This window comes from Rhinatrema bivittatum, chromosome 11 (genome assembly GCF_901001135.1).
Source record: "Rhinatrema bivittatum chromosome 11, aRhiBiv1.1, whole genome shotgun sequence".
NCBI classification, from domain to species: Eukaryota; Metazoa; Chordata; class Amphibia; order Gymnophiona; family Rhinatrematidae; genus Rhinatrema; species Rhinatrema bivittatum.
In genome coordinates this window covers 79,341,439-79,369,013 of record NC_042625.1, presented here as the reverse complement: position 1 = coordinate 79,369,013, position 27,575 = coordinate 79,341,439, and the positions used below count along the sequence as shown (strand labels likewise).

Genomic DNA, 27,575 nt, shown 5'->3' with positions numbered 1-27,575 from the left:
GACACACACACACACACACTCACTCTCTCTCTCTCTCCTGCAAGGAATATCCTTAAGCACTGGTTACATGATTCGTTGCCTTCACGTTTCTTGGAGGTCTGGGCACTGGAAGTGTGTTTATGTGCTTATGCATGCATCTTCTCTGTAACGCAGCTTCAGCTATAGCGCTATGTAGCACCAGCTCTCTAGGGTGACAGGGCCACCGCACGGAATTTCTGTAACGTTTCGCCGTTGCTCTAGAGCCGCGTTATTATCTTTGTAAAGTTGCGCTATTTACGTCAGAGCCTATGCAGGTCCTTGATCCCTTCATGGTTACATTTTTCAGTTGATGTGAGTGAAGAGGCACAGACTGAATGGACTTACCTGGTTCCCCCCCAACTCCTTGGAGGGCATTTGCAAGCTCTGCCAAGCTATCTGTCTTGAATATTTCATTACGAGTGGAACATTTTTTTTTCTCAGTGCCTTTCACCGTTGTTGGAGGGAATTAATTTATGCTAATGTTTCAGCCGAATGAAAACAAAGGGATACAAGACCAACCTCGGGAGGATAAAAGGAATATCTCATGGCACCGTGCTGGCATTTAAAACATTGAGACTCTGAGGAGAATGGAAGACCGTGGCAGACTTCCCTACCCCTTTACCCAACAGGAGTTTTTCTTGCACCGGGCTGCTAAGCCTCTCTGGGGACTCCACAGTCAGTCCGGTTTCAGGATAGCCGCAATGAATATGCATTTATTTATTTATTTATTTATTTATATAAGGGATTTTTATATACTGCGGCACGTTTGGAACATCACCTCGGTTTACAGTAGAACATAATGCAGCAACGGGCTTTACATAAAACATGCATGGCATGAATGTGCATATAATGGACCTCCAGTGCATGCAAATACATGCCATGCATATTCATTGCGGCTATCCTGAAAAAGCGACTAGGGGAGGGGTCATCAGGACCAGTTTGGGAAGCCATGGAAAACGAGAAATATGATGGCAGACAAAGGACATAGGGTCAGTCTAGTATGCCATCCACACAGCTGTTCCACTCTGCAAGCCCTCAGAGATCTGGTGGGCTTTTCCCATGCTTTCTTGGTCTCCATCTCCTCAACTGGGAGGCTTTTCCATGCATCCACTGCCCTTTCTGCAAAGAATGTTTTCTTAGATTACTCCTCAGTCTACTCTCTTTCACACTCCTTTCAGAGTATACTTTCCCTTGAAGGAGACTCACCTACTGTGCACTGGTACCTCCCAGGCAGTCAGGTCCTCAGATACCTCAGTTACCTGCTTATCAAACACTGAGCAGCCTCCCACATTCATTCTGGTGCTATTCAAAGCTCTCAAATGCAAATGTCATTGCTTGATGAGGCCCATAGGAGCCTGGTGCTCAAAGTCAAACATTTGGTCTTCCTGGGAATTAATTCTATGGGTCCCACACCATATCTGATTCTTTCCTAACTGGGCTAATTTACTCTGGTGAGTAAATTCAAACCTATCAATTTACTGAGACTGCTGACATTTATCTGATTCCTATTCAATGTAGGATAAACTTTACTTGACGGGTTTGTAGTTGTGCTGCCATCATCTGGAAGGAGAATGCCTGATCTGGCAGGTGGAAGTCCATGTTGAGTATATTGACTGTAATATAATATATTACTGTAATATATGGCCAATTCCAGTCCTTAAGAGCCACAAACAGGCCTGGTTTTCAGGATATCCATAATGAATATACATGAGAGAGATTTGCATGCACTGCCTTCATTGTATCCAAATATATCTCATGCGTATTCATTGTTTGCAGCTTTTGAGGACCACAGTTGGCCAGCCCTGTCATATAGCACAGTTTGTGATTTTGTTTTGTCACTTCTCCAGGCTGGCTTGCCTATGGACTCTGTTGATACATCCCAGGGTTGGCAACCTGTAATCTTCAAGTGCCACAAATGAGCCTGGTATTATGAATAATCAAATAAGAGTTGTCATATACAAACATGACATAATTCTAGATATCCCCCCAAAACAGACCTCACTGTGACATTTGAAGAGCAGAATCCATGATTCCTGATCGTCTTTTCTCTGTTTCTGGCTCCTCACAGATTCCAGCAAAAAGGAGGAGGTGTGAGAGGGGGAAATGATGCTGAATTGTGTTTGCACACTTAAGGGCAGCAGGCCAGAGGAGGATGCAAGTTGCAATCTTGCAGGGGGTCCAATCACCTACATCTAAGCAGGCTTGGAGAAAAGGGATCCAAGGCAGAGGGAGGGGGAGTGGGGGATTTAACTTGGAAAGCACAAAGTCAGCCAATGTATACAAGTCAATAAGGCTTAGGCCCTGTGCAGTATTTCCTTTTCTTTAAGTCTCTGCCTTTGAATACATTTTTTTAATTTTGTAGACACAGAATGGGGGAAGAGTCTCACTAAATAAAACCCTGTGTGTAATATCTTGGGGATTGCAGCTGGAAACAGGGCTGGTGAAGATTTGAAACCTCTGTGCTAGCTTACACCACATGCTCTGAGCCTCTGCCCTTGTGCTACCCAAAAGTGTGTCCTGATCTTGTCATCCTCCCTTCCTTTCTCGGAAATGTCAGCAGCAACTGTTCATGAAAGAATCTCAGTGGGACCTGCTAACATTCAGTAAGCTTTCATTTTGTTAGAGGCCTATGAACTGAAGTTTAACATGCAGCATGCACAAAATATATGCGGCTATGCATAGAGGCCCCAGCAGGCACACTTGTTTGCAAACAAGGAGGAGCAGTAAAATGGGCTCCTGCATTTCTCCCAATAAGGCAATGGGCAGCAGAAACATCAGCGGAGGAGTAAGACAGGCCGTGATAGGGCTGCCAGTGAAAAGAGGGAGCCTGCTCGGGAGAAAATGGGAGCAGTCAGTGTGTGTGTGTGTGTGTGTGTGTGTGAGAGACAATCCATGACAAGCTCAGGGTAACTGGAAATCTGGGGATTTTTCTATCCTTATTTATAATTATTGGGTGTTTAATATGTCTGCTGTTTTGAAATATGTTATTGCTGTTTAAAACATTTGTAAAATTGTTATTGGATGTTTTTCTGATCATCAGTTCTTTGGAAATAGTCTTTTAGTAGTATGGTTTTACTATTATAATTGATTTATATTTCTTGATTTTATTGTTTAATGATTTATGAGGACTGGTGATTCTTCTGTTTTTGCCATTGTTGCATTGCATACAGAGTCTGGCTTGTTGCAATTTCCAGTTTAGTTTCTGTCTACATGTTTGTATTTATACTTTATGGTCTTTCTGTTCTATTTTTGGTGAGGGTCTGTCTATGTTCTGCATGTGTCACCAAGGTGGGGTAGCCTGTTAGTGTGTAGTTTCTGTGTAAGGATCTATTGCAGCCTGGCTTGTTCTGTTTTCCTAATTGGAGGTGTATTGATGTCTGGTCAATATTCCCTCAAAGTTTTGACACTTGGAACCCATATAGTTGACAGACTGTGTGTGCAAAAATGTTCTTTTTGTGCAACCTTTTAGAAGCCAAGTTCAAATTTGTGCACTATGAGCCAGTACAATGTAAATAATATTGGGATTTCTTGTGCATGCTCTGTTTTGCTGTGTGTGCACACATATGCGCATAGCTTAGAGGGAACAGTGGGCTTAGTATTACATTTGCAGTGTTGCCTTTTCATAGATAGGGCTATCCTTTTGAGTGCTGGCAGTTACTACTGTTTTGGTAAGAAGTTTACTATATCGTAATTGTAATTTAGTCTACTCGAGGCTTTCCAAAAGCCAAATCCACACCCAACATGTGCTATAGTAGGTCCAATACCATATCGGTTCCAACACGGTAACTTTTAAACAGCCACACGGGCTTACATGTACAGAGACATGGCCATTTTATAACATATGTACATATATGTGCGCATGATATAAAATAAGCTGACCACACGTATGTGTGCGCACAATTTTATAGGGAGGTGCACATCTGCATGCAAATGCCTTCTCTGCCACGTACGTGGGGGGAATTTTATAAAAGATGTGTGCTGCCATATTGTATTTCCCCAGTTCATCCAGTTCATGAATAGCACTTCCAAACCCCTCTAATTTTATAGCCACCCTTCCCCCCCTGTTAGCCCTGACCCTTAAAATCCTGCTGCCTGGCCTACATTTTTTTTATTTTACTACTTACTCATCCTCCATAGCGGAAGTACATTTTTGCAGCAGGGGATCCTGAAGTGCGCCTGTGTGCACAAGAATTTGCACACACATGTTTTGGCCAGGTCCCGACATGCCCAGGCCCTGCCTAGACCATGCCTATGCTCTGCCCCTTTTTAGAAACTGTTTGGAAACTTGCATGCACAGCGGGAAATATGCGCATCCAAGGACGGCTTATAAAATCCACTCGGTGCGCACCCTCCCGAACTTTTGTACGTATCTCCCGGATTTGGTGCCCACAGGGCTTTTAAAATCTACCCGCAACTGTCTTTTTTTGCAGGGTTTTCTGGGAGGCACCACAGCCGCGCATGTATTTCTGTGCAACAAAATTGTGCTGGCTACAGGGCTTGCGGGCACCATTTTTGCATAACTTGTAGGTAGGGCAAGAGCACCCAGGGATTTCTGCCCAGTTCAGGCATTTTGGACTTGCGGATGGAATTAAATAGGTTCAGGGGGTGTGTCAATTTTTAAAGTTTGGATCACCAGAGGGAGAAGGGCTTTATAAGGCAAGGAAAGGGGACCTAGGACAGTTTCTATTTTGTGCCGGTTATTGGAAAAACAACAATTCTGTGTTAATAAAACTGAACGAGGAAGGGGGGGGGGGGGGCAGCACAGTAATTGCTCACACAGGGCAGCAGAAAAGCTAGTACCGGCCCTGGTGTGCATGCTAACAGTGTTCAGATTAGGATTGCCAAAGGGCTCTGGATTTTTAGGATGGGTGGACCCTGATTTTAACACATTGCATGCAGGGGCTTGTAGTTCTGACTTCCCTATTGCATTCCCTTAAAAAAGCAAGATACAAGATCCTGCATGCATGAGGTACAACCAGGACTGGATCAGCCTGTCCTGAAAATCTGGAGCTAGTTGGCAACCCTAGTTCACATGCTCTGTGTGTACATACACAGTAATACTTAGTGCAGCATTCACATTACATTTTTACCAGCATGCAACCTGAATAGATCCCTTTGTCTTCTGCATTCACTGTTGGCTAAAGAAATGTCTGTCATTGCTATAAAACTCTTCTGATTCAATCATGTGTCTGTCTGTTAGGTTTGTGATGTAATTATTATATGTTTTTTAGACTGTGATCTGCGTAGAACAATTCATTGATTGTGGTGGAGCCTAAACATTTTAAATAGATAAATACAATAAATAAGTCTGCTACATCCCACAGTTAATTCCCTTCTTGGTGACTTTATAGAACTTTACGGTATGGGATGTTCGATTCCAATATATTATTTAAACAGAACAGAATTTAGTAGAATTTGTAATAATTAGGATTACCAGATGATTTCTAGTTTCAGGCCACCAGAGAAAGCTAATCCTCTTATTTACCATCCCCGTAGTTTAACCCATACCAGGATGAGAAATCATAAAACACCAATATTTTATAAGCTCCATTGGTTACCGGTTGAATGGCGTATTAAATACAAAATGGCAATGCTGAATATACGTTTTTGTCAAGCAGCTCCTTGCCATGGATTAATGCTATATTATGCCTTTATAACCCTACATGAACCTTGTGAGCATCACAGGGTGGTCTTCTCAACACTGCTTTAATTCAGCCGATCCAGTTAGTGGAGAGAGGGCTTTTTCCAGTTGCACCTCTGGAACACATTTCCATCCCAGCTGTGAGTTAGGTTATGTCCTAAGAACATTCAGAAACAATTGAAAACATATTTGTTTTTTTTACTGGCATTTCCTGAGTTTGTTTAATTATTGTATAATTTGTTTAATTATTGTATAATTAAACAAGCAGCAATTAGCGCATGCAGTAGAGTTGTGGACAATCTAGGCAGGATCTAGTGTGAGTCCAGTTTTTTGTTATTGTAAGTTTGTTTTATAATTTGATAATATATGTTGATGACGATGCATTGTTGTCTTATTGTATTTATTGTTTTTTAAATATATGTTGCCTTTGTTTTATTTTTTTTGAATTTTTTTTTATGTATGCTGCCTCAAGCAATGGACAATATGCAGCATATACAGTAAAAGGCAAATTTTAAAAGTCCTACTTCCACCAAATCTTAGTGATACATGCAGAAGTCAGGCTAGCACACGCTGTGCGGATTTTAAAAGGCATGCAAGTTTGCGCGTATCTCCCGGTACACTCACAATTCTTTTGCAAAAAGGGGGTGGGATGTGGGTGTGGTCTGTCTGGATGGGGCTGGACATTCCTACATTTCTCAATGAAATCTGTGTGTGAATACGTACACGCACAAGCGTGCACCCGGCTCCCCACCATGTAACTTTACTTCTGCTATGGATGGCATGTAAGTCCTGAAACAAAATAAACTAAAGAGGTTAGCAGGGTTTTGAAGGTTGGGGCTAACAGGGTAAAAGGTAAGCTAGTTAACTAAGGGGGTTAGGAAGTCCTTTCCTTTACCTGGGTGAACTGGGAACAAACTTGGGAAACTGGTAATTGCATTGGTGCACATCTCTACTAAAATCTCCCCACTTACACACACATGCATGTCTGTATAAACTTGTGCACACATGTATGCACGTACAGCCTATTTTATACTCTGCACACACTTATGCATTGAATATATGTTATAAAATGGCCGTGTCTATTGGTGCGAGCCGGCATATACACATACATATGCACCCATGCAGTTGTTTTAGTGTTACTGTGCCCATGTTTTATTTCAATAAATACTATGTGGTAGCCATGTAGAAGTAGCATATACTATAGTAAAACCTGGTATATAGAATTTACCATATAGTTTATACATATATGAAATATACTACTCTTCATGGTATAGTAGTAGTAAATAGTAATGATATTATGCTACCTTATGCTTATAGGTCATTAAGAAAGGCTAAAATAATCCTGATGTTAAACTTATTTACCACCTCACATCAAATCCCATATTTCTTTGGGAAAATCAGAACTAAGCATTCCTACATGCAATGGCAGAAAACAGGGATCCACTGAATCAGTAAATGGGGCAATTTTCAAATAGGTCCAGGGTGCTTGCAGGCCCATGGAGATTCCCTTTGAAAAATCAGAGCTGACCAGCTGTGCGGGTACAAAATCTACAACTCTAAATCATGTTTGGGGGATGTCAAAATGAAATCCCTGGGAGCTACCACCATCTCCACCTGCCCCAGCCCCATTGCTTTCTCAGCACAGGTAAAAGTACAGTGCTGGGGCCTTTAGCCACAAGGAGCCAGGGGGGAGCAAGTTTGAACTCTCAATTCTACCTGGGGAACTACTTCATTATCCAGCTTAAATCTTTCAAAAAATTGTTCTTAAAATGAAATCATCTGGCAGCCCAAGGTATAAGGTAATGTGTGCTTTCACTTCTTTAGTCTCCAGACAGCATGGTATCTGAGGGCAGTTAAACACTGGAAGACGTTTCCTAGAAAGAGGATGGAGGTGAGTTTGTAAGAAAAGGTCAGACAGACCTCCAGCCGGAATGGTGTAGGTAGAATGGATCCTGTCTGAAGGCAGGGGGAGCTTTTAGATGACCTCCTGAGGTCTCTTCCGGTTCTGCCTGCCTTTGATTCTCTTGTAGAACCACAATTATGATGTAGAAAATCTATAAAGGCGCATGAAACGTGCATCTATCCTGCTTACATCACAGGTTACAGCATGTGGAGCTATTTTTCTTAGATCAGGACAAATCACTTTTAGAGAATGACTTTCTTTTTACCCACTAATGAACTAATCTGGAAATGTCCAATGTTAACCGGGAGACGGGAGAGATTGGCAGATTGGTCGAAGGAGGTAGATCCTAAAGACTGAGGAATAATGACATCAGAGATCATTACAGAAGATAAGTCGGTAGATAAGCAGGTAGATGAATACTATAGAGGGCAGTTTGCCTAATTAGGACAGTGCAATCAATTTTTCCTCTTTGTTGAGTACAGGATTGATTGTCCCAGCAATGTACTTTTTAGACACTGTTGCTTTCCTCTGAGGGAAACTTTTCAATTGCAGACAAACCATCTGGTCTAATTTCTGTCACTAATACACAAGCTCCTTTCCAGCTAGTTATCTGCTGTTGGTTGATATTCCTGATATAATATTCATCTCTGGTTTTCAACCTGTGAGTCAGGATCTAAAAAAAAAGGGGGGGGGGGGGGCTGCAAAACACTTGCAAGTGGGTGATGAGATGAAGGGGATGGAAAAACACAAGACAGTAACTGCAGTGCACTCCTAAGCTTAAAGCATTACCTGTAAATATGAGGCATTTCAATTTTACAGCATTTCCCAAGACACTGTAGTGGGAATAAACAGTTGTAAAACTGCACTGTAAAAGAATTGTAATCTGTGCTGGATCCTGCAATATTATCATTGCTTGGATATCAAACAGGAAATAAATGTGAACAACTGGAACAGATAGATGCAGATTCAGTATCTATACCTTTCTATATGGAGATCTACAGATAGACATAGATGTAAGGTCAATAGATAAATAAATAGACGATAGATGCAGTATTAATAGACACTGTATGTTACTACTGCTGCTAATTCTGCTCCTACTGCACATTTCTATAACGTTACTAGGCATATGTCCTGAAATATAAAAGAGACAATCCCTGCTCAATGGAGCTTACAGGCTATTTGAAACACACAAACAACAGAATTCATTTTCTAGTAATCTTCTTCTTTGACGTCTGATGAACAAAGGTCACAAGGAGGGACGTAGGGGAGATAGTTAAGAGAGCAGAGTAGCATGGTAGATTTTGGTAGATTTATAAATTTATGGTAAATAGATACAAAGTAAACAGATGAATAAATAAGGAGGAATATAAATAGATGTAATTCTGTAGATAAATATTGTAGAAGAATATACAACAGTTAATAGATAGGGTGATGCAGTTATAGGTAAGTTAACCTTAGAACATGGATCCCATCTTCACAACTGAAGAAGGGACCCTGATGCTTTTGTAAGCTCCTGAACATCATTATCTTTGGATACATGTGATGGCCCAGAAAGTAAATGGTATCATGATGCATGGCAAAAAATCCACTTTTATCTGGGACCAGTACCACCATTAGCACTTTATTCCAAAGAGTTAGAAAGATGTTATACAGGTGAATATTAAAAGCCCGGCATACACCAAAACCAGGAGATATGTGCAGAAGTTGGATCAGTAGATTTTAAGAGCTGCCTGAGTATGCACGTACATGCCACTATGCACACAAATGAAAAGTTCCAAAAAAGGGGCGGGCATTGGGCATGACCTGGGCACCTTGAAATGTGCGCATAAATACTTTTGTGCACAGGCATGCGCCGGGGTCCCCATGCCACATCATTTTATTATTATTGTTAATGTTTTTATTATCTCATGCATGTATTATTTATGAATGTCCGAATTGTGAACCGCACTGAACTCTTGTTGTGGAAGTAGTGGTATAGAAATATGTAAATAAATAATTTACTTCTGCTGTGATAACAGAGTTACACGCATACTTTTATGCACACAGGCCTTTGGTTTACTTTCAAAAGCAGATTTATGTTAACAAACTGAGGTTTATGTGTGTAAATCCTTTAGAAAATTATCCCTGTACTATAGATAAAAACTTTGCATAGATACAAGACCTAGATGAACAGAGACACTATGCATATATTAAATAGATAATATAGTATCGATAGCTAGACTATTATAGACTTATTAATATTTTCAATTACATATTGGTGATAGATAAAGCATATGGGAAATTTGTAAGATACTTTGGATGGCTAGATCTTGTACTGCAGTTCAGAATAGGATACACAGGCAGATATCTGGGACAGCTCTTCCAGAGGTGAATATTATAAACCGGTTTTCCCTTTCCTTCTCACTGTCACATTCACTTTGGAGTTCACATTTGCAATATTTCAAATTCAGTGTAAGTTGACTCCCATTATGGGATATGATACCTAGGAAACAGCTACTGCTGTGACACTTATGACCAGATGTACTAAGTATTTTGTTTTTCATATATAGGAGATCATTTCAAAGGATTTACATACATAAACGTAGCATATATCACAGCAATTTTCAAAAGTTCATTTACGTGCATAAAACCTTTTAAAAATTCAGCCATATGGAGTGAATTTTCAAAAGAGTAACTTAGTAAAAGTAGCTGTTTTCAAAAGCCTATTTGCATGCATAAAGGAGAATTTTAAAAGCCGGGCACGTACCAAAATCGGGAGATGCTTGTGCCTGTTGGACATGTGCTTATGCACCATATTTTAAAAGCTGCCTACATGCGTGCACATCTCAATCTAACTCAAAAAGGGGTGTGGTGTGGGTGTGCGCCTCCTGGAGTAGGGCAAGAGATGTGCACATAAATACTTATGCACCTGGGATGTACACCTAGGTCCTCTGCCATGTAACTTCACTTCTGCTATGGAGGAGGTGTAACAACAACAACAAAAAAAACCACCACCAGCCATTTCTGAAGGGTTTAAAGGCTCTGGGATAACTGGGAGGACTGCACGCTGTTATGAAATAGCCATGTCCATGGTGTGCAATGACGCACATGTGCACCCCTTTAAAAGTTACCATCATAAAGTCCACTTACGTGCATGAATCCTTTTGAAAATTACATCCATAGATGGTTACTTTTAAAGGGGCACCTGGGTGCACATGTATTGGTGTACAGTGGCACACGCCCAGAGATGCGGCAGTTTTATGACATACACACACATATGTGTGTGCCTAATTTTGCATGTGAGTGCGCACTGTTGTGTAAAGTTAGGTTTGAGCCATGCAAGTAAGGGAATTTTAAAACAGGCGCACATCCATGCCATGACCAGCTTTATCAGTTTGTCCTCCAGTTCACCCAGTCTAGAGTTAGGTCCTCCAACCCTCCCCAGTTCTTTAGCCTGCACTCCCCTCAGTTACACCAGACCCCTTGAAACCCTCAGAGAATTCTGGATTTTTAAAAAAAAAATAATTTTATTTTCTATTTTCAAAATTTTCGCAATCATTCATAAACTATTCTTAATGAGAATTTGGTACATATTCTGAGACACCAATTTACATATATCCAGAAGAAAGGAGAATAGGCAAATTTCCCTCCAAATACACACCTAAATATAGGAATTACGGAGGCAAGAACAAATTGAACAAAAATTTAACATTTCCATATATATTAACATAAAGATAGGTGAGCAACCATCATTTGTTTCGCCGATCATTCAACAGGAGTTTCTTAGGGATGTCCCAATAAAAAATCCTTCAGTTGTTTGGGGTCAAAAAAGACATAATTATTCCCTTGGAATCTTATGCAGCATTTACATGGAAATTTTAAGACGTATCGGGCACCCATATTGATTACCCTTTGTTTCATAGTAAGGAATTCCTTCCTACGTTGCTGCATTACTTTGATTACATTAGGGTAGATCCACAATTTTGCTCCATAGAATAGGGCTAATCTATTCCTCAAGAACATTTTCAAGACATAATTGCGACCTGAAATGAACGCAAATGATATTAAACTTTCCCATGTTCAGATTAATCTCACTGGCATAATTATTTAAAATATATATGAAGGAAGTATTAAAGATACCAGAGATGGCGTTGCCTGTTTGCAGCAGAGCATACTACTTGCCTCAAGGTGTTCCTGAGGCTGCAGGAGAAAATATACCATCTATGGACATTTCTGAGATTTTGGAATTGTCTTTAGAAACAGAGTTGAAGGAAAGAAAAGCAATGTTAATATCATGGATTTTTTTTTTTAATTTACCCCTCCTCCATAGCAGAAGTAAACTTACATGGCACTGGACTTGGGTGTGGGCACCCATGTGCATGGGTACTTGCACAAACATCTCTTGGCCAAAGCCCTGAATGCCTATGCCCCGCCCACAACATGCCCCTTTTTTCTCCAGTGTGAGATGCGCGCACATGGGCACACATCCCCCACTTTATGAAATTGGGAGGACATGAACATGTGCTAGATGAGTGCTCATCTCCCGATTTCAGCACATGCATCTCTTTTAAAATTCACCTCATAGTGTCTATAGGGAAAATGTTTAGTTCATTCATACAGTCCTTTGGGGATGAATTTTCAAAGCCATTTGTGCTCATGCAATGTGATTTCTTGCATATACCTGGTGAATTAGAAAACTTCCTAGTTTTGTGTGCAAACATTGAGCCCACATCTCAGTTTTGCATATGGTTTTGGGCATGCAAAGAAAGGCATTTTGAGGGCGCAGTTTGGATTCATGTGCATGCTTTTGATTTTAAAAAGTATGAAGTGAATTTTAAAAGTCTGGCGTGTACCAAAATCAGGAGATACCCTCACAAGTAGAGCTTGGGCTTGGGCATGTCTACCGAATTTTAAAAGCTTCCCAGATGCTTGCATATCTCCCACAGCACATATCTCAAAAGTTTTCCAAAAGGAGTGGTGACTGGGTGTGGTCTGGATGAGACATGGGAGTTTTTTGGTGTGGCCAAGAGATGGGTGTGTAAATACTTAATGCACCCGGGCATGTGCCCAGATCCCCTGCTGAAGAGGTTAGGGCTGTTCAGCTTGGAGAAGAGACAGTTGAGGGGGGATATGATAGAGGTCTTTAAGATCATGAGAGGTCTTGAACAAGTAGATGTGAATTGGTTAGTTACACTTTCAAAAATAGAAGGACTAGGGGGCATTCCATGAAGTTAGCAAGTAGCACATTTAAGACTAATCAGAGAAAATTCTTTTTCACTCAATGCACAATAAAGCTCTGGAATTTGTTGCCAGAGGATGTGGTTAATGCAGTTAGTGTAGCTGAGTTTAAAAAAGGTTTGGATAAGTTCTTGGAGGAGAAGTCCATTAACGGCTATTAATCAAGGGAATAGCCACTGCTATTAATTGTGTCAGTGGCATGGGATCTTCTTAGTTTTTGGGTACTTGCCAGGTTCTTGTGGCCTGGTTTGGCCTCTGTTGGAAACAGGATGCTGGGCTTGACGGACCCTTGGTCTGACCCAGCATGGCAGTTTCTTATGTTCTTATGTTCTGCTATGGAGGAGGTGTAAGTGCTAACTGGAGGGAATGAAGGCTATTAAACTAGGGGGGTTTGGGGGACCTAGCTCTTAACTGGGTTAATTGGTGGAAAAACTGGTGAACCTGGCAATGATGTGGTCGCCCATCCCTTTTAAAATCCATTTATGTGCCCTCTTAAAATTAGGTGCACATGTATGCACAACCAGATTATTTTATAACATGCATTGCATATACGCATGCAAGTTATAAAATGACCATGTTTCTGGGTGCACGCTGACACACACGCACCAATGTGTGCCCATATGCTGGTTTGAAAGTTACCATCCCTGCATGTAAATCCACATGCACATGCACAAACTATACCATGCCAGGAGCAGGTATAGCTTTGGGTGAGGAAGTCTGTACACATACTTTGCAAGAGTTTTTTAGAAACAAAAGTTTGCCTGTATTTTTGCTTTGAAAATTTGTGAAAGCTTGTGTGTAAAAAGCACACAAGGACTTTCCTGTCTTTGAAAAATGACCTTCCCTGTGTCTTGTGAGCCCCTCTTCCAGTCATCTTCCGGGAAAGCTATTGCACGTCTCTGCCTTTTCCCTCAGTTTCTGACACCCTGGGTCTTCCTCCATCTCTCTCCCTTCCTGTTGTGTTTCTCATCCCTCTCCTCTCCCTTTCCCTGTCTTCCCTTGCCCCAGGATTATTTTTTAGAGTTATTCATTATTGATTCCATGCAAACTTTATACTGGAAGCTGCTACTCTGCATCTCGCACATTGCCACTCATTTCTGTAAAAGTGTTTCTGTCGGATTTTGACAGCCCTTCAAACCTAATTGCTTTTGCAGTAGCAACCAGTGGTGCCTGTTTACCATGTTATTTGTTTATTTATATTAGTTTCCAGGGTGAGATGGGGTAGTGTGTTTAATCTTAGCACTGTGCAGAGCCATAGCCAGGTAATTTGGCAGCTAAGGCCAAGTAAAAAGTGCAGCCCCCACCCTGTACATAACACATGACACCACAAACTAACAGACTCTACTAAAAAGTTGTGGTGTTTTTTTTAATTTTAAACATAACACTACTATTATGTGTAACCTATAAGTAGAGACAAGTGTGATCCTGGTCCCAAAAATGTGGCCCTTAAGTCTGTATGAATGCGATCCTTAACCTCTACCCAAATAATTAGTCATCTCTACCTTATTAAGCAGTAGGGGTTGAAAAGGGAGAGTGTGTCCTTAAGCCAGGATGATATCACACCTTTTTTGTTTGTATGGAATTATATGATTTATGATTACATTAAACTGTAAAGCAAACTTCCTCCACTAACAAGCGCATTATGATGCACCACAAAACCCTGCCAAAAACACTCTCAGAATCTTTATATCAAACCTGACGTACAACAACAGCATTAACACCCTGGACTCACCCAGCAATAATCTTAATGCAGGGCCTGTGGGTTCCAAATTTTCCTCTTCCCTTCCTCTTCCCTGCAAGACAAGAGCAGAGGAGCTGGATTAGGATGAAGAGTGGCTCTTTTCTTCTTTGCTCTGCCTGCTTCAGCCTCTGCTTCACCCAGCTCCTCTTCTGCTGGCTGCCCGGTAAAGAGAGGGGGTGGGAGACTGGGGCAAGAAGACGAAGAAGGCTGTTTTCTGCCAAGTGAGATTCCTTACACAAGTTAGACTGGGCAGAGGAGAGCAGACCAAAGAAGAGCTACTCTGCTCCCTAGCCCAGTCCCTTCCTTCTTGTTCTTTATCCCCCTCTGGGCTACAGAAGCAGCAGCATCATGTCACCCTTCCTATGGCCCAGGTCATGTTGGCTATAGGATAGCTACAGCTCTGACACTGCAGTTCACAAAATGGTGGGGGCCCTGTCAAGGCAGGCTAAATGTTCTCCTAGGAGAGGCCCAGAAAAAGAAACCTAAAAAAAAAAAAAAAAAGAGAAAGATACAAAGGTTTTGTAATTTTTTTTTAATGGGGTGGAGCGGTTAATGTACTTGCTATAGCATCACCAGCTGGGTCAAAATTAGAGGTTAGATGAAGGGAAAACACTAACTGGGTGAGGATCATGGGGTAAATACTGCTTTTCTGTGGTTCCTCCTACTTAGTATCAGGATGCACATGAAAAAAATGTTGCTAGTGGTCAGGTTAGGAAAATGGATGCCCATTAATTGAGCACCTGTTTTCCTAACCTGTGGCTGTGAGCAGGTTAGGAAAATGAATGCCCATTAATTGAGCATCCGTTTTCCTAACGGGCACACAGCCAGTTCTCCTGCGTGCCCAATACCATGGATCCACAATTAACCCTAGCGCATCCTTTTTAGAATGACCCCCCTCATTTAAATAATGCATCACATGCCCAGGAGAGGTGGCTGGGCATGCATTAGGAGAGCGGGCGTTCAGTCATGAGCGCCTGTTTTAAGCAAGTCAATATTGTATCAGTCTGAGTGAGCAGTAACTGAGAGGGTTAACATTCCACAACCCTCCCCTTCCAATGTTTGGGCTAAGAACTTTGCTATGTGGCTGCATGCTTTAGGTAAAAATCAATCAAATCTACTCTCTTGGGCTCTACACTATTCTCACAAGAACGTGACCAACAATTTAGAATGAGAGGAGCCCTAGGGAAATCTAAACCACCTATGTTATTAAATTCCTCCTCTAATGCAGAATCCTAGTACCTATATTGGTCTGGAAAAAAAACAAAACAACAGATGCCTTGTGGATTGTGATATCTTATTGGACCAACATGAGATTAGTCCATCAGTGTTGCAGTATACGAGCTTTGGAGGTAGCACTGGTCACAACTTCTGAAGAAGAAATCTATGTCTTCAACATTCATGTTCTACAATGTATCCCAAATTTATTGTCCTCCCATCAGCCGTTGACCTCTGCTCAACGGCTGATGGGAGGACAATAAAAGGGAACCACATAGGGGCAGGGTGAGAGCCTCAGCTTCAATAGTGTCTACAGTTAGGGAGAACCATCATAACTTGAGTTGTTGGTAATGCTCAACACACACAGAAACGTAGTCACAGAAAGTCTACCTGCTTCCAGTGGGAATGAAACAGAGAATACTTACTTGTCTGCATACTGTATCAAGGTGGTTGTGGAAACACAATTTAAATTAGCACATAAAGGTAAAACACTGACGAGGTCAAAGATCTTCCTGAAGGTCAATTAATAGCAAGCATGAGATTCAGCCTATAGGGGTTTTCAGGAATCATTATTCTGTAATTTAATTTGATTCTCATTCTTTGAGTATGGGGGGAAAAAAGCTTAGTGAATCAGGTGGAACTTGCCTCTGAAGAGGAAAGACCTACCTGAGGCAAAAGCTATAGAATTATAATTACAATGTTTGCCATTGAGAAAACATGTTGAAAGTATAGAATGGGGCTTACTAGAAAAGTAGGAAAAAGAACTTAATTTGACATTCAAGCCTATGAAAACATCAAGTGAAGTAGTCTTTAAAGAAGCTTATAAATTTGCTGTTTCTGTGATCAGAGCTACTGTTGTTTTTGTTTTTCTTTTTTATTAATGTAACTGGACTCTCTTAACTTCTTCCCTCTCCCAGCTCCATCTTTTGAGGTACCATGGAAAAACTGGTCTTCTATGTGCTGATATTAAGCATGTCTGTGAGAGCCCAGGTCTGTCCCAAGAGATGTATGTGCCAAAACCTGGCACCTTCCCTTGCCATCCTCTGTGCCAAGACAGGGTTGCTATTTGTGCCAACTGTCATTGACCGTCGGACAGTGGAGCTTAGACTGACTGATAACTTCATCACAGTGATTCGAAGGAAGGACTTTGCCAACATGACCAGCCTCCTTCACTTGACTCTTTCCAGAAACACCATAAGCCAAATCATGCCTTACACATTTGCAGATCTGAAGGGGTTGCGGGCTTTGCACCTGGACAGCAACAGGATCCTTAGCATCGGCAGCGATCACTTCAAAGGGCTGATGAACCTGCGCCACCTAATCCTGAGCAACAACCAACTTCAGCACATAGCTCCTGGCTCTTTTGATGACTTCATTGGAATCCTGGAAGACCTAGACCTCTCCTACAACAACCTGGCCAATATTCCCTGGGACATCATTGGGAAACTGAATAATGTCAATTCACTCAGCCTGGACCATAACCTGATTGACTATGTTCCTGAGGGAGTGTTTACCAACCTACTCAAATTAGCTCGGCTCGATATGACATCCAACAAGTTGAAAAAGATCCCGCCGGATCCACTGTTTTTGAGGATCCCAGTGTATGCCAAGTCAAAGGGATCTCCTTTGACTTCTTTGGTTCTCAGCTTTGGAGGTAACCCCCTGCACTGTAACTGTGAGCTACTGTGGCTTAGGCGCCTTACCAGGGAAGACGATTTGGAGACCTGTGCCTCTCCCCCTGATCTGTTGGGTAAATATTTCTGGACGATACCCGAGGAAGAATTTATCTGCGACCCTCCAGTTATCACCAGACATTCAGGTAAGGCATCAGTCATGGAAGGAGAAGAGGTTTTACTCAAGTGTAAAGCAATCGGAGACCCAGATCCCTCAATCCACTGGGTGTCACCAGAGGGAAAGGTAATCTCTAACTCATCCAGGACAATCTCGTATGATAATGGAACACTTGAAATTCTCATCACCACCATAAAGGACAGTGGTGAGTTTACCTGCATTGCCTCCAATGCAGCTGGAGATGCAACTGCCTCAGTGGAATTACACATCAGTCCTCTCCCTCATTTTGCTAACACAACTAATCATGTTAAACTTCCAGAGACAGGGCCCTCAGATATCCTCATCTCTGCCAAGTCTAGTTCCCCTGGCAGTGGGAATGAAACCAGCATTCAACAAGACAAGAAGGTGGTAGCAGCCATCATGACATCTTCCACGGCTCTCATTCAGTGGTATCCACAGAAGAATATCCCCGGTGTCCGTATGTACCAGATCCAATACAACAGCTCCTCTGATAATACCTTACTATACAGGTGAGTGGAAGTGCCTTAGTTACAATATAGTAATTGAGTTCCAATCAGAATAAACATTTATGCTGAGTCAAAGGTCAACCAACATTTATCAAATATAATTATGAAAAATTGACTTTATTATATAAAGCAAGAGAGATTAATGGAGAGGAATTCTTTGACACATAGAATGATGGAGGTGCATGCCAGTATTTAATAAAGAAAGAAATACACATGGTTTTGGCCACTAACTTGATTTGTGACATTAAATTGGAAGGATGTAAGTTGATTTACATCTCCAAAGGTGCTGAGGCAATGCTGGGCTCTGACAGGAAATAGAGATATGGCAAGGTGAAAAATGGGCAATCACACTAATGCAGCATAGAAAGAAATCTCCCACATAGCATGGTTCTTTTTTTTTTTTTTTTAACTTTAGTGCCAGAGTCATTGAATTTCAGTCAGGAAACTACAAATCCTGGGATTGGCAAGTTGGGAAAATTAGCAGCATGTAACAGGAAATGCTGAGCCATCAATCTCATGCACCAGAAGGGACCACCAAGAGTTTAGGTGAAGCTGGGTGTCCTCTTTTCTGGAGGACAAAGAATGAAATAGTAATTGGATGCATGGCTCAATAACTGATGCTGTTCTGTTTCACAACCCCTTCCCGGTATTAGTCAGAGTTTGTATCAGTAAGATGCTATTTATTTCTGCTTCGATAGCTAATTACTCGTGAATACCATAGCCGGGCTCTGTTTTGAATGTCTGCAGCTAGGGAGTGCAGAGCTCACCGGCATTTTTGACACTGGGTCAAAGGGGTGGGAAGGGGGCAGGGCTGGGGGTGGGATGGTGGTCCGGGGCGGGCCGGGGGCAGTCCCGAGTCCTCCGGCACAGCAGCCATGCCTGGGGATGGCGCGACGGCACCCGCAAGTTACTCCTGCCTCGGGCAGGCATAAAGAAGATTACAAAGGTGGGGGGGATTTAGGTAGGGTTGGGGGCGGTTTAGATAGGGGAAGGGAGGGGAAGGTGGGGGGGGGGGGGGAGCGAAAAGAAAGTTCCCTCCGAGGCCGCTCCGATTTCTGAGCGACCTCGGAGGGAACGGGGAAAGCCATCGGGGCTCCCCTAGGGCTCGGTGCACCCCCTTATGCGCACTGACCCCGGAGTTTATAAAATGCGTGCGGCAGCACGCGCATGCTATAAAATTGGGTGTACATTTGTGCGCGTGGGGTAGCGTGCACAAATGTACCCCACGCGCGCTGTTTTAAAAATCTGCCCTTATGTGCATAAGTTTTCTTCAAAAATTGTTCAACAGGTCCACAGGCTTTACACTTAGGCAAGCTACTGAACAGTGCCCCCCAGGGTAGGGGTGGGGAGTGAACTTACATAGCCATTTATATTCATAAAACAGGTGAAGGCATGTAAATGGCTTGTTATAAAAGGATGCACATAACCACATTTCATATATACTTTTATATGCACAAAAAAATAGGCATTCCAGTTGTCAGTGGGGGAGGAGGTATTTGACTATGTACTTTTGATTTTAACAGTTTTATCTTTGTTAGTTTGTGCATAATTTTCAAAATAAATGTATGATCATAGGATTTCTTTGAAGAACTTGTGCAGGTAGGCAGAGTACAAGGGCGGACCGGCCCACCAGGGGATTGGGCATCCCCTGGTGGGCCGGTCGCTCCAGTCACATGGTCTGCCATGCGTGGCCGTGACAGAGCCATGTTCGGCAGACCATGCGATGTGTCCTGGGCTGGCCTGGGTGGTGAATTCCCGGGCCGGTCGTCCTCGGGAATCCGCCGCTGGCAGAGTATAACTAATGTGGCTCATTATAAAATTACCCTCATTAAGGGTATGCACAAAATCAAGTTTATGAGTATACTTTTATGTGCAATTTTGTAACAAGTCATTTACATGCATAATAACTGTGATTTACACACATAACTGGTTTTGAAAATTTCCCCCAGAATGACTACATGACGATGTCCATAAGAATGGGTGGCTTATAAAAGCGAACCTGCCATTGAACCTATTCAGCAATTTTCTATATATCAGATGGCTTAATAGTCTAGGTGTTATAGCACTATTTAAGCATCTAACTTGGCATCACACTTAGGCATTCAATCTGACATTTAGTGTCAGGTGTACTACTAAGCATTTTTCTCATAGTCAAAAAATAAAAACCTTTAGCACATGTGGCCTTCAGACTGAGGTGGAGGCTAATGCTGATTGTGAAAAGCTTTTCTGTCTGCATAAGATTTATAGTCACCTAACATGATGCCTGAGCCCACTGCATGTCTTTGGAAATGCACCCCTTTGCACCTATGGAACAATTAAGAACATCTGGTCCTTAATTTCTAGTTTGCACTCATCACAGCAAAAGTCAAAATGGGGGCAGCCGATATAAAATAAATTGCCTTTCTTTGCACTGCACGCTTTGGTGGACAGAGCACATCCCACCAGTTCTTGGTAGGTCTCCCTTTGGTTTTAATTCCCATTCCTTGGCTTGTTGAAGGAATACTGTGCACAGAGTTCAGCTTTCATCAGTTGTTCAATAGTTACTAAGTGATTGCTCAGTCCAGGGGTAGACTGACAGTAATTTGGATCCCTGGGCAATAAGGGTCATTGGCACCTAACCACCCATCTGAGGCTAGGGGAAGAGTGCTGTGGGCCCTCAGGCACTGCCCTATTGCATGAATGGTCAGTCCACCCTAGCTTAGCTTTTTATGGAATGCCTGATAATTTAATTGATTAATCATTTTTTCTGTACATTTTGATCAAATATACCTGCAAATTGCAATTCCCAGTAGAGTCAATGACTCCAGTCCATATGCATCTTCTTTGTACTGTTTGTTCTGCTAAATGGACATTGGATAGGTAATATTTTTTTTAAAAAAGCACTTTCATATCTAAATTACAAGTTCTAAGGCAGATCACGTTGGTAACAAGGGAGAATCATTATTATTTGCTAACCTATCATGATATGAGCCATCAGTTTCAGTCTGATGCCCCCTACAAAGAAATCCACCCTACTGAAAACCTCAGACATGCCATGCCATGACAATTTCAGCAGAGATGTGAAATGTTGAGTGGACAGGAAGATGTAACTCCCCTCTCATTCCTTGGTGTTGCTCTCCTAGAGAAAACAAAGCATTGTGCATATGTGTAAATGTACTTTATGTGTCTGCATGCATGTGTCTTGTCTTGCAACATTTGACAAGCTATGCTTGCAAGTTTATTTGGTAATGGTAATGGTAAATTTATTGCTTATACCGATTTTCAAAACCATCAAAACAGTGTACAATGAAAAGCAGAAGCTTACATACAATAAAAATAATAATAATAAACCCTGAATTTAGCATAGCAAAATAGACACAGCAACCTAAAACTTACAAGCAGCACTAAATATATAATAACATATTATGATTATAATGCATACACATGGATGAGTATGTGTGTGAATCAGTGCATTTATAACACAACCTGTGAACATTCAGGGCAGTTTGTGGAATTCATGCTTGTGCATGGACAGGAAGACCTTACTTTCTGCTGCCTTTGCTGCTTTGTGGATCTAGATGGAGGATTTCAGTTTTCACCACTATCAAAAAAAAACCAAAATTCACCAGAAAATTACAATGCATCAAAGAATAAAAAGAGTACAAAGGCAAATCCAGAAAAGAGCACATCAAACTCAGTTTTGCTTCCAACTCAGTCTTCCACATAATTAATCTAGTTTGCCTTCAATTACAGCCAGCGCTGGGCACCTCCACTTTGAGTCGATCTCGTCTTCTCATTATCCTTTCCAAATATTTCAAGAAAAGGGAGGCCTCGTTAATCATAACAATTTTCTTGCGGAAGAGTGGATTCTGAGGAAGCAAACTGCATTAATTTAAATTACGGAGCTGCTCTTCGCTTGGATATAAGAACCCGTTAAACATCTCTTTTATGCTAATGTGTGTTTCTGAGATTAAAAAAAAAAAAAAAAAAAAAAAAGTCACAGCTGATTGTTTTGCTGGAGCCTCGAATGCGACATACAGGCGCGATCAGTCGTGCACATTGCAATGACTGGAGAGTCGTTTTCAATCAATTGGCTTCTCCCATGGCTTGCTTTCTAATTATAGGTCTGGATTTCCGCCTCTTCAGTGCTGAGCTCCACATATTCATGCAAGCAAGACAGCTGGATTCAAAGACGAAATAAATAAACAGCTAGATGGATACCTAAGAACAACCTCGGGCCCTGCAGAAGATCTCTAATGTGGCCCACGCAGGACCCTGGTTCCTCCTAGCTTTACATCTTCCCGGGATTCTTCTGCCGTTTCATTTGCCTTTTTTGCTGCTTTTCTTGCATTCTCCGGGAGCTGAAAGTTAATTGTTTTCTATTGCCTTCCATTTATAAGTTAGGACGGGTAATAAGGACAGCAGCATTGCCTCATACTGAGGGATTCATGGTTTTATTCCTTTTAACAATTACTAGAAGAAAGCAATCACAGTCTAAATGTGTGAAAGAGCTTAGGAGAGACAGTTGTTTCGGAATTGGAAATACTTTATTTGGTGAAAGAAAGTTGGAGGGGTTTTTTTTTTTGTGGCGCCATATGGTCTCCCTTAGTTATGGGGTCCTTCTGCTTTATCACATCCTACTGCTGGCACTCAGTGTAAAAAAAAAAAAAAAAAAATAAGCGAAATATTGCAGTTGGCAGCGAGGGACCAAGCGCCAAGCTTCATAAGCTGAAAGATTTGGCAAAGGAAACCAGGACTGATGGATTTAGCCATGGCTCCTTCAGAGTTAGCAGTCTGTTATAATGCATCGCTAGCCCCTTCTCCCCTTGTGTCCCCACTGTAAGGGTAGGGGGCTGAGGGGGCTTGCAGGTCTGTTCTAAGCAACAGGGAGGGAGATTACTTCTAGGCCCCTGAGGTTTACGCGCTGGGAGCCCGACAAATCAGTTTCCATACTCTGGATGGTGCTCCACAGTAAATGCTACCAACATGAAACGTCTTCGATTGTCAAGGTTTGGCAAACAGAACATTTACTCGGTGATGAATCTGCACATACATCCCCCACGTCATCAGGATTCCCTTGCTTCCTGAATGCAGGACCTCCTTAATGGCAGGTTGTGGGAGCCTCTACCCTCCTAGGACACCCCTTGAATTCCAGTGGCTGTGCTCTGTTTCTTGGCAGGGCAGTCTTCTCACCTTTCCCATGTGAATACCCACTCCCCTTCTCCCAGATGGTGCAGCCCCTAGTTACACCAAGGCTCAGAGCTGACTTGGGATGAATCAACCAATGGGACACTCTCAACATTTTGATATAAACCACTCATAAGCCAGGAGGAAGGGAGAAGGTCTTTCCCTCACAGATCTCATGAGCCAGGGAGTGGGTGGGGTGCAGGCAGTGCCGTTGCCGACTTCCCTGGCTCCAGTGGCCATGGGCTGCATCGGAGGGGGCAGCAGCACTGGCTTTTCTTTAACTCCCCCGTGGCTGCATCAGAAAGGTCACAGTGGCCTGATGACGTGACCAGGGCAGGTTCTCCACCTGTCCTTGCCTCCTCCTGTCATTGCACATTGGGCCCACAGAAGCCAGAACTTTGCTGCCAGGGTTAGGGCAACTGTGGGGCTGTGAGGCCCAGGACAAATGGACCCGATTCATTTCCCCCTAAGGATGATCCTGCACTGGCAGCTGGAGACAGGTTTTCCTCTCTGGCAAAACTCTTAACGAGTGAATTTTTAATCCGTGGCGCGCGGCCGGGCCTTTCACGTGCCGTGCGCATTTTAGAAGGGGCCCGGCCGCGCGCGCAACTCCTGTTATGTGCAGAAGTGCCGGGCCAAAGGAAAGGGGCAGTCCGGGGGCAGAGAGGGGCGGGGATTTAAGGCAGCGCGCTCAACTTGCTACTACTGCTCCTGTTGAGGAGCAAAAGGTATAAAAGAAACAGGGGTAGATAGGATAGGGATAGGGGGTAGGGAGGAGAGGGGAAGGGAGATTGGGGTGGGGGGTAGGGAAGGGGAAGGCCGTGATGTGTCGCCAGGCGAATTTGCAGAACTTTACCCTCCCCTTTGAGCGCACGGATTATAAAATCTGGCGCGCACGTGCATGTGGCCCGCTCGCTCACACGTGGACACATGTACGCACCTATGAAAATCTACCCCTATGAGCAAAAAGCTATCATCCACACTTGAGAAATGCTCACGTCCTCTGTGGCCTCTCTGTATTGGGGATGAGCATTAGTTTGAAGGAAATGGGATATTTTAGTATAGTTGTGTGGAAGGAATAAGAAGTGGTGCTGGCTTTGTCTGTAGTCACCGTTTCTAAGCGTACCGCTGGCAGGGTAGGAGTGACCAGGGACCGCTCGTGCCCTGCGAAGAAAGTAAACTCTGGTAAGAGGATTGGGGAAAGGGTTACAGGTTGATTTTTTTTCTCTGACATGCCCGGCATTTTTTCCATTTGTTTTTTTTTTTTTCCACTTTTGCTTATTTTTTTTCAATTTAAATAAACAAAAGAAATAAAGCAAATGAATGAAAAAATACAAATCCAAGATGACTGTGTATATATACAACTAGGGGCGGATTTTAAAAGGATTTATGCGCGTAACCGCTCCTGTGCGCGCCGAGCCTATTTTGCATAGGCGGTGCCAGCCTGGGGGCGTGGTCGAGGCCTCCGGACCAGCCCCCGGGTCGGGTGATGGCGCGCCAGCAGCCCGCTGGCGTGCGCAGATTTACGCCTACTTTCAGCAGGCGTAAATCTGCCAACAAAGGTGGGGGGGGGGGGGTTTAGATGGGGCCGGGGGGGTTGGGTTAGGTAGGGGAAGGGAGGGGAAGGTGCAGGGGGGGTTGGAAAGAAAGTTCCCTCCAAGGCCGCTCCGATTTCGGAGCGGCCTTGGAGGGAACAGGCAGTGCGCATGCGCACCCCCTTGCGCGCGCCGACCCCGGATTTTATAAGATACGCGTGGCTATGCGCGTATCTTATAAAATCCAGCGTACTTTTGTTCGCACCTGGTGCGCGAACAAAAGTACATGCTCGCATAAATTTATAAAATCTACCCCTATATGTCTATTTGCCAATTCAGTGTCTTAAGACTTCATGATGTTAGGATTTTTGAGAAGAAAAATATGGGAATGGAAAGCATATATTTACTTTGCCATCCTTACCTCTGCAAAACAAATGAGAGAAAGAGCCTAGAGACACCTGACCCAGGTCCACAGCTTCTCCCTGCACACAGCATCCATTGCTGCTAGGGGTGTGCACCAAACGTGTTTGTTATGTTTCATTTCTTTTCTTTTTTAAAATTTGTTTTCATTTGTTATTTTTTTCATTTCATCTATTTAAAATGAAACAGCAAATGAAAACAAATCAAACAGAAAAGAAAAATGACTCATTTGCCTGCTCCCTTCTCTTCTACCACCGCTGCCACCATTAGAGCTCCCCACAGCAATCTGCATTCTCTCAGACCCCATCTGTAGGTTAAGGCAGAAGAGCAATCCTCAGTGGCTCCTGCCCCGCTGGGTCCCTATCTCAAAACGGTGCTGGCTTTTCTTGAGGCTGATGCCGTTTTGTTGTGCAAAGTTATTTCTGTTCCTCCCACCATATTTTGAAAATGAAATGAAATGAAAACCAATTTTGTTTGTTTTTGTTTGGTTTTCAAAATGAGATGAAATGAACCTGCATCCCTATCCCCTGTCTCTAATCTATGCCTTTCTGCTTCAGACTGCAGAAAGAGAGAGACTGATTGCTCCTTGACCCACTACATCACAGGACTTTCTAGAAAACTCTAGGGATCTCTGCATTGTTCACAGCACTGTCCATGCTGGCAACTTCCTGAAGGGTTCTCTTACAAACAGGTCATACCAAGTCTTTATTTCTAAAAAAATATGTTCGGTTTAAAGGCACAGTTTATTTAGTGGGGAATCTAAGAGTTCCCTACAAATGTATCCATGCATTTCAGCTGGGTCTGTAATATCCAGACTGGGTGGGGCCTACCATGTTATATGTCTTATATGATTCTGTATTTGAGCATGGGTTCCGAACAGAGAAGAATATATTTTTTAAACCTAGCTATGACTCAGAATCAATTTGCTCATATTGTCTTAAAGTCAGAGAATGGGAGCTTTTATAACAAATTAGGTCTTTCATGCTGGTCCATTTCGATTCAACTCATGCCAGCTCCTTTATTACCTTTCTGCCTTCTTTTGCTCCCCAAAGCATTAGAATTGCTAAGAATTAGCGTGTCTATTACAAAACAACCTCAATGTTCCCAAGTCCCCCGATTTAATGAAAATGGCCCATTTTTCCTGAAGTACATTGTCCTGTTATGCTGAAGGCTGAATTAAGCAAAAGGAAAAATGAAATGTTCTGCAAACTAGTGCCACGGGTAATTCTACCAAATTACCATATAGGCAATAGGATTGTACAGCAAGTATTGATATAAAAGGGCTCCATAATTGGCATGTCAAGACTGTAATGGCGACAAAGCTTTTTAGCTGTCACCTTCTGCTAGTCCTAGGAAGCCCGCTGCAAGCCTCCAGTGGAAGAAGTGGAAAAGGTCCAGGCATAGCACTGCGTGCTGCCGCTGAACCTTCTGACAAACCATTCTTTCAGATGCCCTCCCCTCCCCCCCGTACCCCCACCAATTAGTAAATTACTGCAAGGGGACAGCTTCTCCCAGTTTTGGGGAATCTCAGTTTCCTGAAAAGGTCTGTGCAGTGACAGAAGTATGGCTGATCGTATTTCTACTATCACGCTTCAGCCAAGAAAAAAGATCACAAGCAGTTCTCAAAACTATGCACATCTAGTTCCAGGTCTGATTAATCTGGATGTGAGCTAGGCATGCTCGGTAACAAATAGATCATGGATAACCCACAGGCATAACATTTGTTGAACTGTAAAGTTTTGAAGCAGACATTTATATCATTGGTAGACCGTAACTGTCAGGGTATGATTAAAAAGAAATCCTGACTGTATTCAAATGGGCAACAGCAGAAGAGGTATCCAATGTGATATTAGTGGGTACCTAGTTCACATCTAGATTAATAAGTGGGAACTAGATAGACATTGGGGCAGATTTTAAAAGCCCTATGCGCGTAAATCCAGCTGGATTTCCGCGCGTAGAGGAGGTTGCGTGCGCTGAGCCTATTTTGCATAAGCCCAGCCACGCGCACAAAGCCCCAGGTCGCACGTATGTCCCAGGGCTTGAAAAAAGGGGCGAGCATGGGCAGTCTGGGGAAGGGGCGTGGCCAGAGGCCTCCATAGGGCCATTTGGCTGGCGCGCGCAACCTACGCCTACCCGGAGGCAGGCGCAACTTATAAAATAAAGGTTAGGGGGCATTTAGGTAGGGCTGGGGGGGGGGGCAGATTAGGTAGGGGAAGGGAGGGGAAGGTGGGGGGGGGGGGCAGAAGGAAAGTTCCCTCTGAGGCCGCTCCGATTTCGGAGAGGCCTCAGAGGGAATGGGGAAAGCCATCGGGGCTCCCCTAGGGCTTGGTGCACGCAAGGTGCACTAAGTGTGCATCCCCTTGCACGCACTGACCCCGGATTTTATAACATGCGTGCGGCT

The 27,575-nt window shown here is 42.9% G+C and overlaps 1 protein-coding gene across 1 annotated transcript in view; it reads left to right on the top strand.

The window, feature by feature from the left end:
• Positions 1–27,575, top strand: part of LOC115073251 (leucine-rich repeat and fibronectin type III domain-containing protein 1-like protein) — a 49,356-nt gene that overhangs the window by 1,829 nt on the left and 19,952 nt on the right. The window contains exon 2 of the mRNA XM_029571537.1: positions 16,653–18,056. Within this exon, the coding sequence (XP_029427397.1) occupies positions 16,672–18,056 (1,385 nt within the window). The 5' untranslated portion in view covers positions 16,653–16,671. The remainder of the gene's footprint in view (positions 1–16,652; positions 18,057–27,575) is intronic.